This window comes from Notechis scutatus, chromosome 3, assembly GCF_049901735.1.
Source record: "Notechis scutatus isolate UNSWTSFEM ecotype Mainland chromosome 3, rNotScu1.2, whole genome shotgun sequence".
Classification (NCBI taxonomy): Eukaryota; Metazoa; Chordata; class Lepidosauria; order Squamata; family Elapidae; genus Notechis; species Notechis scutatus.
This window is the reverse complement of record NC_142011.1, coordinates 85,471,518-85,486,503: the sequence shown is the minus strand read 5'-3', so window position 1 is coordinate 85,486,503 and position 14,986 is coordinate 85,471,518. Positions and strand designations below refer to the sequence as shown.

General features: G+C 34.5%; 1 protein-coding gene across 4 annotated transcripts in view; it reads right to left on the bottom strand.

The window, feature by feature from the left end:
- DPYD (dihydropyrimidine dehydrogenase) overlaps nt 1-14,986 on the bottom strand; it is a 679,957-nt gene that overhangs the window by 429,243 nt on the left and 235,728 nt on the right. For all 4 annotated transcript variants that reach the window (XM_087960624.1, XM_087960625.1, XM_087960623.1 and 1 more), the window contains 2 exons: nt 5,082-5,278; nt 2,265-2,346 (listed from right to left, as the gene is read on the bottom strand). In XM_087960624.1, coding sequence (XP_087816750.1) covers nt 2,265-2,346; nt 5,082-5,278 — 279 coding nt within the window. The remainder of the gene's footprint in view (nt 1-2,264; nt 2,347-5,081; nt 5,279-14,986) is intronic.

Below are 14,986 nucleotides of genomic sequence, written 5' to 3'. Positions count from 1 at the left end.
CACAAGTAAGTGACTTAGGGTGGTGTACAATAAGACAATAATAATAAGGATATCATCTTGTTAACCTGTAGCTAAATATTAAAAATACAAAATAAAAACAGCTAATTTATCTGATTTTTATAGCTCCCCATCACACAACTGGTGATACTCTGCAGCATACAAGATCAAATTAAGAAGCTTTGTTTTGGTCATTCAGTTGATTATTCAATGACATAATGGTCCACTTAAGGTCAACATGAACTTTAAAAGATGATCATAGACTTGTGTCAAAGTTCAGAAAAAAATATGGTGAAAATTCCTTAAAGGGTTTTCAGTATCAGCCTATTTCTGAATGCAACTGAAGTTTTATATTTAACAGCAAAATCACTGTGACTTGAGTTTCACAGACATGAAGGAACATTTGTCCCTGTGTCAACCTATCATATATTGAGGTCATATTCAAAAGATACCTCTGCAATCTCAGATAGGTTACCAGAGAGATGGCATTCACTTCATGAATTGCTTCCACAGAAATACTTTTCTTTTCAGAATCTGGAATGTAAATTTCTTTTCCAAACCTTTTTTTTTTTTAAGATGTTCTAATTGTAGTACTCTAAACTTGTTTATTTTTTGTATTTTATTTTTTTTGAGAAAAAATATTTACATTATAAATAGTTACCATTCGTTTATATATAGATAAATACTTGATTTAAGTCACACTTTACTACTCTGAGAAATATTTAAGGGAGAGCACAAAACCTAAAAAAAATAAAAGCAGTACATAACTTATTTCAAAACATGTTAAAATTAACAATATTTTTAGTGTAAGTAAAACACTAAAATAATGTTGTTTTTTTAAATTATAATAAATGAACAACCTGGCAAAGGAGATCCTTCTTTACAGTTTTCCTAAGTGTTGCAGGGAGGGGGAGGAACACATGCAATTCCCAAGAAAATACGTTTTACATCTTGGGCATAATGCAACAGAACAGTGGTTCTCAACCTTTTCTTCATCACAGACACACACACACCCTTGAAATACCATGGGCCATGGCCATGGACCCCCAAGACTTAGCTTAAGATTTAAATCATAACATTTCTTTAAGCCTTCAGGACTCCCTGGGATGACATTTTGAGTCCCCCCCAGGGGTCTAAGGACCACAGATCGAGAATCACTGCAGTAGAAGACAGTGGGAGTCTCTTCAAAAGAGCCTCTCCTACATCTCCTTAATTGCCAGAAAGGTTTGCAACAGGAGATGTAGCACAATGGATAATCAAACCCTAATATTTAAAGATTAAGCTCAAGACTTTAAATTGTTGCCTCATAAAGCAAATGCCGACCAGTGCAGTCTATTTTGAACAGGGTATATTATACTTTTTTCTTATACTGTGCTGTGAGTTATAATTATATGCAATGGAAAAACAAGGCCATCGTATTATTTAGTCTAGTCTTGTAAACTTTAAATTCTCAAATTATTTCCAGAAAAGAATTATAGACATAATTCTGTGTGCAAGACAATATTATATTCTTCATCTGCATGCACTTAATTTGAAGCCTAAGGGCCAAAATGATTGTAAGTAAAACAGTATCAACATACAGGTTGCTTTTAATAATTTTATCACCCACTTTGTATTGTCATTTAAGGGCAGATTGTTATAATTAAAACCAGTCTAAAATCTAAAGTTTAAAAACTTTCATCACAAAACATGCCAGGATACTTCTTTTCAGGTAAGTTTAATTATAACTAATATTAATTCCTATTTTACTTCTTTTTGTTAACATGCGAAAGAACTGCATGAAGTCTTTTGGTTAATACATGCAAAAGAACTGTACAAACTGTGTGTTTATATTTTATAAACACACACACACACACACACACACACACACAGTGTCCTGGGTTAATTTTTTTACCTACAATTTAATCTGGGAGAAGAAAAAAACAAGTGGGGAAAAAAAGCAGCGACAGCCATCCATGATTAAAGAAATAAAATCCTTGCAATAGCTACACTGAACCCCTAAAGCAATTTAGGTATTTGTTTCTTGCAGACAATTAATCACATGCAGGCAAGCCAGATGAGCTATTGATTGCCCTTTCCCCAACTAGTGGCATTCAGACAGCAGACAGACAAATGCCCCAAGCAAGGGAAAGCATCTTCCTTCCTCAGCCTAGTGTAGCTTTTAATTGTTCTTTACTAAGGTCCATGACATTTTGCTGTTAATCTTTAACAATGCTCTGGCTCCTTTTTCTGTGAGCTACACCAAGGCAGTTTATATTTTTCATTACCTTCACTCCGAGGTCCTTCATAAGCCTAGTTTCAAAATGTACTACATCATATGGTAGCCGGAACTGGGGAATTTCAGATGTGCTGGAGAGAACAAATAAAAAAGAGAAGGTTTCTTGAAAATAATACATGCTAAAAACTAATAAAAAAGCAAGAAGAAACTTAAGTTAAAGTCATAAACACACAAAAATTACCCAGCACACTTTTAAACTATAGAGAGAAAATATTTATACAAGTAGAACTTTTCCTTGGTCAAAATTGTTATGCAAGTCAATTTGATACCTGCATCCTAAACTAAACTATAGATCAAAGTGTTGTTATCTATTGCCTTTCATAGATGGATAAATTCTATCACAGCAGTCTTGATGCCCAAAATGTTTTGTAACTGCCATTAAAATCTATTTAGACATGTGAGATACCATGAAAATACAGATTTCAAGGATAAAATATGTTCAAAATGTACTGTGTACGTTAAAATATATTTAAGTATGCAATAAATGCCAATTATTTATTTAATTTTGGATTAAAGAAATGCATAAATTAATTAAGATAAGAATAGAATAGAGTTGCATTCAGCTGCATCGAAGACAACTTAATTCTGTCCACAAAAGATAACCATATTAATTTTTATGGCAAGTTGAGACTATTTGGAACAAGGAACTCTATTTGAAATATAGAAAGCATGTCACAAAATGTCTGCACTATATCTGTGGCCCTTCAATAAATACCCATTTATTTTATTGAACTGCGAATTGGGCAGTATATACATTTAATAATAAATAAACAAATTGGCCCACCTTTATTATTTTTATAAATAACTTAAGGTAGTTAACATACTTAGTGCTCCTTCCTTCTCCTACTTTCCCCACAAGAACTCTTGTGCAGTTGGTTGGGCTGAGAGAGAATGATTGCCCTAAGAAGTCTTACATGCCTAAGGCAGGATTAGAATTTACATTCTCCTGGTTTTTAACATGGTACCTTAACCACTAGACCTAATTGTCTTTTCTACATTTTCAAAAAATTCTGATGTAGTCTGCATAGGCTTTAGGAAATAAAACATGCTAGAAGCTGGGGTTTTATTTGCCAGCATGCCAATTTCCATTTAACTCTTTTTAGTTACAAGGCATATTTGAAACAAATCAAAACAAATCAAATTATCTTCCTATGGCCAATGTTGGGAATGTGAGACAAACATGTTGGAAGCTTTTTAAAATAGTTATAATGTAATAACCAAATAAAACAATTGCATATACAAGTTTAAGACTAAAGAAGACCAAAATCCTTTTTAATCTTGTCTACCAAGTAGCATGTTAGAAAAAGGATTGCTGTCTGTCCACCAGAAGGATAAATCTCCAAAAACTGGACAAAATAGGGCCCAAATTTCTAACTGGGGACAAACCAACAGAAGAAAACATTAGTTAAAAAAACACGTTGGACTTTTTTGGAACTTAGAGAATGTTGCCATAAACCCATAAACCATTCTCTTCATAACCTCAATCAAAGAATTCACAGTAAGTAAATGTAATTGCAAATGTAAAGCAAAACAGCAACATAGAATAGTAACAAACAACTAGAGTTTATTAAAAATTATCTACTAAAATTATCTACTCCTAACAGAAACTGGACTGAGAAAGTATTTTGTATTTTCTCTTGTCCAAATATCTACTAACGCTTAATCCAATTTTCTACTCTAAAAACAAATATTTTGCAGCTAACTGAAAAATGGTACTTTAAGCAGATAACATAGAGGTTGTAAGAACTTTGTTAAGAAGGATTATCTTTCTCTTCCTAATAATTTTCCAGGTTTTAGACTGTAGGCTTTATAAGATTTTAGTTAATGTTTCGGATTTGTAAATTATCCTGAAACCTATAGGTATATGAACATATTAAAAATAGCAAGCCATAATTCTAACATATAATAAATTTAAATGACCAAATCTGTTATTTTCCATATGGTACATTTGAACTGATGATAGCTTATGATTACCAGAGTATCAAATCATATTAGTTTAATGCTTTTCAAACTATTGTCTCCTAATTGCCACAGATGATCTACCAAACCTTCAACATATTGATTCTTGAGCATCATATCATATCATACGCCACTCAGAGCCTGAGTTCCTGCCTCCCTGAATTCACTGGCAGACAGGTGATTCTCAAAATATTAAAAAAAAAAGGATTAATGGCTGAAAACTGGGTCACATGACCTAAAATTCAACAAACTGATAACAGGTTTCAAGTGCCTATTCCCAACTGTGAGTCCATATATACTGTGTTAAATGAGACTCTACTTTCACACAACCAACCCAAAGAGAAAAAATAAGACTAGGAATTAAATTCATTAGATTTTGTTGAACTGGATATCTATTCATCCATCCTGCTTGATGTTCACAAATGTTTACTGGAGAACATTCTGCAGTTGATGCTAAAAGTTATCGCTATAATACATCTGATACATAAAATAATCAGATGGTAAATAAATATTTTAAAAATTAAGATATGATAAGTACACATACATGAAAATTTGATTAACTTATTCACTGAAAAATGAGAATTTTCACATTTAAAATTTAGATATATGTATGTTAAATATAGTAATTTCTGCTTTTTTCTGAATATTTATTTAGTGATTCATTGTTTCAGAGACTTTGTGAAACACTACATAAATTTATACAAAAGCTTCATCAGTGTTACAATATTATTTTAAAAACTACTATTTTTAAAAAGTCAAAAAATAAATTATCTTGTTCCAACTCATATAATAACATCTATGTGATTTTCAGAATGCTTTATTTCAAACGGTGATGATGAAACATTACCTTAAACCACCAACATAATTTTCCTTTTCAAAAATGGTGATGTCTGAATAGCCCAATCGAGCCAAAAATGTGGCACAACTTATACTCGCAGGTCCTGCTCCAAGAAGAGCAATCTTGGTACGATAGGATTCGGGCAAATCTTGCAGTGATGGCAAGGAGGGATCTCGGATTTGAGGGATATTGATTGCTTTGAATATCTGAAAAGTGAAATACTTAAATGGTTAACAAAAAGGGAAGAGCACTTGTATCTCTTTGGCATATGTGTAATGGTATTAAGTCACCAAGTAGGCCACTACATCTCAAGAGATGACCAGTATATTCATCATCCGGTATAGGCTTATTATTAAGCCACTATCATGAATTGAAGATAACAATTAATTTAGAAAACTTTTAATAATATATTAGTTAATTGTCTGAGATATGTCTGAATCTTCATCACTACTCATATAACATTCTGATACTCAGAATAAGCTTGTGGAGGAGTGTTTCCTATTTATTTATATTTACTGGATTTCTTAAATTCTGATTTTATTACTTCATAAATAACTCAATGTGACAAACATATATAGTATAATTATTATTTACACTCAAATGAATTTTAAATGGACCATTTATGCTTCTGAGATGCTGTTAGATATCTACTGATGGAAACAACTGGAAAGATATTTAAAATCTCTTGGCTGCTTGCCTTTAATGTGCTTGGTCAAAAAAATATCATGAAGATTTTGTCTTCAAGTAATCTGGACATGAAGTAACACATGAAGCAAAACAGGAGGAGAAAAGTTAAGGAATCAACTAAAGCAAGTTTTCCTGAAAATAAATTGCACCAATATTAAAGATCTAATCACTTGAAGTTTCAGCCAGTGATTGCATGCATTTTCTCACTGCCCTTTTAGTTTATGCTTTTGTATTTTTACATTATTGTTTCATTATGCAGTTTTAATGCTATTATACTGTTCTCGTACTGTTGCAACATTAGTATATTGTTGTGGTATTTTAGCCCTTTTACTGCAAGAAGGAACTATAAACCTTTCAGATTCCTGCTGGACTTTACTTCCAATATGTTGATTTTTTCCAACTTGTACCAGCTTTTGATACCACTGAGCATGTTAAACAGCTGGAATTGTTTGTAATTTGGGAATAAGAGGTACTGTTCTGCAGTGGTTGCATTCCCATTTGCAAGACTGCCATCAAAAAGTGGTAATGGGGAACTTATTTATTTTCTTGCAATGCCTTTCCAATCCAGCATTGAATCCTCACAAGAATAGCAGGGCAAATCTCTCTGTATAAACATCCAGCAAGTTTTGCACTCATGATGTTACCTAGTCAGGTAATGGATTAGATTAGATTAACAGAGTTGGAAGGGACCTTGTAGGTCATCTAGTCCAACCCCCTGCCCAAGCAGGAGACCTTACACCATTTCTGACAGATGGGAGTCCAATCTCTTCTTGAAGGTCTCAAGTGATGGTGCTCCCACAACTTCCAAGGGCAAGCTGTTCTGTCGGTTGATTGTTCTCACTGTCAGAAAGTTTCTCCTTATTTCCAGGTTAAATCTCTCCTTGTTCACTTTCCATCCATTATTCCTTGTTTGGCCTACAGGTGCTTTAGAAAATATCTTGACCCCTTCCTCTCTGTGTCAGCCCCTTAAATATTGGAACACTGCTATTATGTCTCCCCTGGTCTTTCTCTTCACTAGACTAGCCATGCCAAGTTCCTGCAACCGTTCTTCATATGTTTTAGTCTCCAATCCCCTAATCATCCTGGTTGCTCTTCTCTGTACCTTTTCTAGAGTCCCAACATCTTTTTCATAATGTGGCGAACAAAACTGGATGCAGTACTCTAGGTGTAGTCTTACTAAGGCTTTATAGAGTGGTATTAATACCTCACTTTATCTTGATTGTATCCCTCTGTTAATGCAACTTAGGACTGCATTGGCTTTTTTGGCTGCCGCTGCACACTGCTGGCTCACATTTAGCTGGTTGTCCACTAAGATTCCAAGGTCCCTCTCACAGTTACTGCTATTAAGCCTGGTTTCACCCAATCTATATGTGTGCTTTTGGTTTTTCTTGCCTAAGTGAAGGACTTTACTTTTCTCTACACTGAATTTCATTTTCTTAGATAGGCGCAGTGTTCAAGTCTGTCAAAATCCATCTGGATCTTGAGCCTAAATTCTAGGGTGTTAGGTATTCCTGCCAGTTTAGTATCATCTGCAAATTTGGTAAGTTCCCTTAATAAAACATCTGCAAGAAAACAATCAAGCTCAGAGAGCACCAAGAATGGAAAAGTTCAACCCTGAGGTACAGATATTCTCTTCTATTGGATACAATAATTGTTTATTGAACTATTAGTTATATCCAGCCTTTCCTTTAGAAACTCAAAGTGGCAAACATTGATCTCCCTCCCCCTATTTGTCTCCATAACAGTAACTCTATGGATTAAGTCGAGTTGAAAGAAACCAACTGGACCAAAGTCCCTCAGTGAGTTTCTCACCTTAACTAATAGATTGAGAGTATCAAACCCCATGACAAAATTCTGGTAGCATTGACACTGATGGTTTTCCTTTGCTTCCAGCAAAATACTGATGAAATAAGCCATTGTGGACTTAGTAAAATGAGCCACAAAAAACTGCCTGAAACGAATTGATGGGATTATTTCATACAAATGCACAAGAAGTTGAGAGAACAATTTGTTCAATGTTCTTAGACAAGAAAAGAAAGCGGAGACACTAGGTGGAGGGGGAAAAAAAAGCAAACTGGAGTGTAAATAATTTTTTTTTTTGGGGGGGGGGGGGTTTGTATTAAAATATGAAGATTAGTAACTTTATTATTTCTGAAACTTGCATATATTTGGCGGCTAATTTTATGCACAATAATCCCAGGTGGCTCACAAAGCAGCAATAAACCAGCACACCATCCATACCAAGAGTATTACGTTTTAGAGAATCTGGAGAAATATATGCGAAAAGAAAAGAATTGATCAGCCTGGAGCCTTTTTAAGTACAGAGAAGAAGTGAGAGGATTTGAATGATACATAGTACAAGAAGTTTCTGAAACTCTTATGGCTACCACTGCTTCAGTATATGCAGAAAACTAAAAAGTGGATGACAAACAGCTCAGAGCAAGAAACTATGCATGAGCTCTGCAATAGCATTTTCGTTTTAGATTTTTTTTGAAAAATGAAACTTACAAAGGCTTCCGATGGAAGAGAAGAACTTTTGATAGGAATGTTGGCAGAGATGAAGATTCATGGGGACTAGAACATAGCAGAAAAAAAGCTACTTATAAAACTTGGCTTGAGTGCTAAAATTAAATTTCAGTAACACCACTGTTTACCTTATTCCAGCAATGGGGGCAGGAGGTAAGAGGCAAAAGTAAGGTCAATTTCAAGAATGAGCCCAACTATACACAAACACATTACTTGCTTACATAGAAAAAAAATGAGAGACAGTTTGGTCTTTCTAGCCAGTTTGCAGATGGCTAAAAAAAACAGGAGACCATGAGGTCTAGTCCCACCTCAGCCATGAGATCCATCTGGGTGATCTTGGGCCATTCACTCTCTCTCAGCCCAATTCACCCCATAAGATTGTTGTAGAGAAAATAGGAGAAGGAAGGTGTGGTGGATATGTTCCCCATCTTGAGTTATTTGTAAAAATAATTAAAGTAAGAAACAAAGAAATGTACAAAAATGGGGATGGAAAGCTCAGTATGCTTTGTTTCTCTAAGTTGTTTTCTTTCTTTATATAAAATGAGGAATAGGATGACCAGGATTCATCCAAGTGAGGCCTAGCTTTCTCTCCAGGTATGCGTAGATCGCTCTCTCTCTCCTTCATTCCCTTTTTCTCTCTCTCTCTCTGATTTCTTTTTTCTTTCTTTCTGTCTCTCTCTCCTTCCTTTCTCTTTCCCTTTCTTTCTTTCTTTCTTTCTTTCTTTCTTTCTTTCTTTCTTTCTTTCTTTCTTTCTTTCTTTCTTTCTTTCTTTCTTTCTTTCTTTCTTTCTTTCTTTCTTTCTCTTTCTTTCTTGAGAATCTCACATGCAACACAGCAAGTACCTCAGTATTCTTTAACATCTCCTGTCACATCAATTTTGAATGAACTTTTCCACAACTCCTAAGTCTACTCACATACTGTGTTCTGCAAAGTTCCACAAAACCTAAATGTAAGGTTGGTTGTAATCACTGGATTAGTTGTATGCCTTTAAAAAGAAAAGGGGCCAATTTAAATATTAAAAAGTAAATGCTAGAAATAAAGATGCTTATCAACCATAATGATTTACGTTTGCACCACCTTGATGCCGAACATTTGCATTTATCTACCTGCAATACCAGCATGATGTCTTGTTTTGTACTGTGTTCCTGGTACAGCTAGTCAATAAGTTTCCCACCCTATGCACTTAATCTGCTGGCACAGTATGTTTTCAATTGGGCTGTAAATCTTGCGATGCACAAAAAGCAAGGACCACAAACCATTTAAACTGCCACACTGAAGACAAAGGGATTAACCCAGCTTAATTGGTTTATAACAACACTGTTAAGTACTTGGGCAGGTTTCCTTTCCATGCTTAGGAAAGGCTGCACATAGATTTGAGACTGTAGTTCAATGACTACTTTGAGCTTCCAAGAGTACTACAAAATCCTCTAATTGCTTACAGAGGAATTCTCTATCACAATTTGTGTTGGTGTATTGAGAAGCAAAGAGCTGAACCTTAATAGGGAGAAAGAGAAAGTGCTGCAGAAAAAAAATCCTGTAACAACACCTGTGCATTACAGGTTAGCAGTCTGTAGAGATCTCTTCTGCATTAACATGGGAGCCAAGAAACCACTGTACATTTTTTTTAAAATGAAGGCTAGAACATGTGGCCAGGCTCTTGGTACTTTATGTTCAAGCCATTCTGGATACCTCCTTTCAACTGTATAGAGCAGCAAAAGATTGATAGCAGTGAATAAACTATCAGTCAAAGAAAATTATCTACCATTACTGATGATAACCTTGATCAGTTTTCAGGAAGCCTTTATGTTGCCTGGAATGGAGTCTCCAAGCTATTGTTGTAGCCCCAATCTTCTCAAACTACTGAAACAATTCATACAATGGGAATTAGACCCAAATTGGTACATTATCTATTTTAAAAAAGTCCCCCCCCTTATATTATTATTAGATGCAAGAACATCTAATGAGGCAGATTCACTGGGAAAAGATTCAAGATTAATGAGAGGAAATAATATTCACATGGCTCCCTTTTTATTTACTTAGAAAGATTTCTTTCTTACCTATATTTCACATTTTTAACTGATAAAATTTAACAATGGAGTTCATTAGTACAACATGATATACAGATGACCTCCAATTTTACTATCTTCCAAAAGAAATTATGAGTAATCATGAATAAAAACCAATGTACTGCCTCTAAAATACTTTGGATTCAAACTTGGAAATTGAAGCTTTTTTCAGACACAATTCACCACATTATATTAGGCTACAGTATTATTAGTATTTTGTATTTTGCCATATTCCTATTTACTGTCAGATATCTGTCAATAAATGTAATAGCTATTAAAAAGTTCAATATTTTAATTCTGAAAGATTTTGCTTGTTGGATATTACAGAAATGTGATTCGAATATGACAGATTATTGTCTTGTATAATTTCTATAATACATAAAATAGTCACTGAGAACCCAATACAAAATATCTAAATTTCACAAAAGTTATGAACATGAACAAGCTATAAAAAGGGCACACATTCTAATATCTATCTGTACACATATATACTTGAATGCATTTTAAATTATGTAGCAGTGCCACACTGCTCAATTGTATTAGAACCTTGGTACCAATAGATCATTTTAAATAAACTTAAAATTATGTGATGAAAATCATTCTGAGCTATTTATCCTATGCCTGTTTCAATATCAATCATTGTGCTAGACCACAGCATTTTAATAGGTTTATAAAGATTTTTCAGGAAGAATTGTACATATTTAAGAAAATCCATCAGGGCATAATTTTTTCCTACTAATCACATTAGAACTAAAAAGAGACACAAGTGAAGGCTTAACAGATATTACTTGCATTAACAGAAATGCAGCATCCAGATCATTGGAATATTGTATTCAGTTTTGGGCAAAGAGGACTGTTGGAGACACTGGACAAGACAGTGGGAAGAGTCCAATTAATCTGGAATCCCTACACGGGCACAAAAGGGTGAAGTCTAATACCCCTCAAATGCCATTGAACCTTATCTAATTTTACCCAGATGCAAACTATCAGTCTGAGAAGATTCCTGCATGTAGGCTTAAGCAATAAAACAGCTAATTGGACTCTGTGTGTGGATTTGATTGTTCATGTCTGACAATGACAAAGAGAAGTTGAAGCATGCTTAGAGGAGAGCTATCAAAATGATATAGAGGAAGGAAACCAAGCCCTATGAGAAGTAGTTGGTGTGGCAATAGCGATAGCACTTAGATTTATATACTGCTTCACAGTGCTTTTTACAGCTCTCTCTAAGCGGTTTACAATGTCAGCTTATTACCCCCCAACAATCTAGGCCCTCATTTTACGGACCTCAGAAGGATAGAAGGCTGAGTCAACCTTGAACCCGTCGGGTTCAAAACTAGTGGCTGTGGGCAGAGGTAGCCTGCAATACTGCGTTCTAACTACTACACCACCATGGCTCCTAAAGTAATATGGGCACATCTCCCCATCTAGTCTATTTTTAGCTCATTTAGGATATTTCTCAATTTATCACATTACTGCACTTGATTCAAATTCCAGGATTTGAATCAGATAGCCAAGAAAATACAGTGAAAAGTTCTGAAGTCACTTCTGCCAGCTATTTCAGTATCCTGGTTATTAAGTCTTCTGGACTGCAAATTTGAATTAGATCTTCACGGCTTCTCCCAAATAATTAAAACTGGATGGCTCTTAACTTTATTCAATCCTTGCTTAAAATAATACTGGCATATCTCCCCATTCAGTTTATTTTTGGCTTATTAAGGGAATTTCTCATTTGATCAAATTACTGCACAGTTATGTTATTTCTTGGATATGAATCATGATGATAGAATATGCATATGCACCTGTATTCTAGCCACAACAATGCAAAAATGATGAAAAGTATGTCTTAATATCGCAATGCAAATCCCACCTTCTATACTTCTGTGCCCAGATATTAGTATATAAGGAGTAGGATTGCATCAAAGCATCATGTTGCACCTTTTGCTACTTAATTCCCCTCCCCACCTGCCCTCCCACAGACACCTACGAGATTTTGTATGAGTAAATAGATAAAATCTAGAAGCTTGGCAAATGCAGAAGTAAAAGAGCAACCTATCCCAAAGCAGAAAAGGTCAGGACTGGCATATTGAAAAATGAAAGCAGCAAGCTATATGCATTCTGAATGTGCATCAGTAGGTATGTCCTTCTTGACAGGAAGCAGACAACAGTATAACGGCATTTAAGACAGTCTCTAGATTAGTAATCTTAGCTTGTATAGAATAATGTGAACATACTGGGGATAAATTAGTATTTTGTTGAATTTGTATCACACTGACCAATATATACCAAAATTGACTAGGACTGTTCTTTTTATTAGCAGGGAATGCTGCATGTAGCTCAAACATTTCTACGCTAGTAACTTTATCTATGCTTTCTTTATCATACTATGAAAACAGTATAGTTGATAGTTGTGATATATGAAAAATTGAGACATGGAATGTATTGTAATATCAGAGTTGCCCTGTGGCAACATAGGCAGCAATAATTCTTTATTTGTTTGTTTGTTTGTATATTAATAATACAAATAAGAATAGTACTTAGACTTATATACTGCTTCATAGTGCTTTACAGCTCTCTCTAAGTAGTTTACAGAGTCAGCATATTACCCCCAACAATCTGGGTCCTCATTTTACCAACTTCGGAAGGACAGAAAGCTGAGTCAACCTTGAAGTGGAGAGAATCAAACTACAGACAGTCGGCAGAATTAGCCTGCAAAATTGCATCCTAACCACTGCGCCACCACAACTCATTAAAGTAAAGATCATGAAATGAAAGAATGAAAAACAAATGTATATCTGTGAAACTAAGAAAGGGGAAGGACATAATGGATGTGAATGAAGCTGCTCTGATCCTGTAGAATGGAATGGGATGGGATGGAATGACCAAAAGAGCCATTCAGTTCCAACTTCTCTCTATCCCAGTCCTTGAGGAAGGAGATAGATTTTTACATCATTCCAGCATAAAAGGGTAGGAGTCTCTCTCTCCCCCTTCCCTCCATCTGTATGTGGGTGGGTGGGTGAGGGTGAGGGTGAGAGAGAGACAAACAGACAGAGAGAGAGAGAAAAAGAAGGTGAAAGAGAAAGAGAGATGGTCAAAAAATATTAATATTAAAAGTTGCAAGTAAAAGATAAAAAAATGTCTTGAAAGAGGGTGAATAAGTTTAAAGTAGGGCTTCCAGGAGATGCATGCAATGAAAAATAAAAACGATGAAATGATCTGAGATCAAAGAAAAGTAACATAATGCTGGGAGGAGTATTTAGAGATATTTATAGGAATGATGGTGATGCTAGAGTGAAATTGAAAGAAACGCTTTTGCCATGAACGTACATGTACTTTTGTATGCAGATGTGAATGACTGAGAACCTAAATAATTTGCAGGGAATTACATAATGCAGTAAGGGCTATAGATCTGAAAATTAATGTGTCAAAGATCAAAGTAGCTGTGTTTGGTAGTAAGCATGGAGAGAACAACAATAAGTAATACATGGCAAAAAAGAAAGGATAAAGATGCATTTGTGTGCCTTTCTAAAATGTTTATTAAAAATACAAAAACAGAAAAACTGTAAACCCTGAAAACGATGGTAGAAAGGAATGAATAATGGATTTATGGACTTTTGCAAAGAATGAATGTTAGTCATAAGTGAAAACAGCTGTGCAAATGAGTGCAAAATAGGAGCTTCAGCCTATTTTGTTACATGATAGTGAGAGCTGATATGACATCATAAAAGTAAGTTGAATACAATAAGAATTGGGTACTTGAGCAGGGGATAATAAAACAAGAAGACATAGGGTTAAGAATGAATATGTATTGAATGACTGTATACTGAATAGAAAAATGCACGACCAGTATGAAAAACCTTGATGGAGGTGGTACAGCAACACAGAAGGAGTGAATAGAGATTTGAATGAAAGCAATTATATGAAGAAGGAAGGAAGGAATTGAGAGGAAGGAGAAGACCAAAAATGAGTGTTGACGAAGCTGAAGAAATCCTTATAAAATGTAGAAAGGTGAAAAGTTTAAAGAATTAAAAAAAAATAGAGAGAGGGGCACATGGGATTGTTTAGCCGATCTTATCCTTGAATTTATTTGGTTACTATTGTTTATTCCTTTCTGTGCCTGATAATGTTGCTTATTCCAAAAAATAATAGTGTAATGGGTTTGTGAGTAGAACACTATATAATAACAAATTCAGCACAAACTTGTAAGTGTCTGAAGTTTAAACAAAGACCAATAAGGTCAATTTCATTATCATAGCATGTTGTCTGTAATTGAATGAAAAATTTATTTCATAAAGCATGCAAGTTTTAACAAAAAATCGAAGCTTACAAAATTCAACCTTATTTAAATGAGAGTGGTATATTCATTATATAAATAAAATATTGTAATATTGTGAAAACGCCTTGCTACACCTCATTTTTTTCATATACAGATCAATGTTGTAGTTTGAGTATAAATCTTTTCAGCACATATATTTTGTGATTAAATCAGTACTAGCTACCATGTTCCTTGAAAACAAAGTTAAAAATTGTAATTATTACCTTCAAAGATGTTAATGATTTGGGGCTAGAATATTTCAAAGTCATTTTCAAATATTCCATGCCTGATATTCATGTGACTAAAACATTGGATTTTTCAA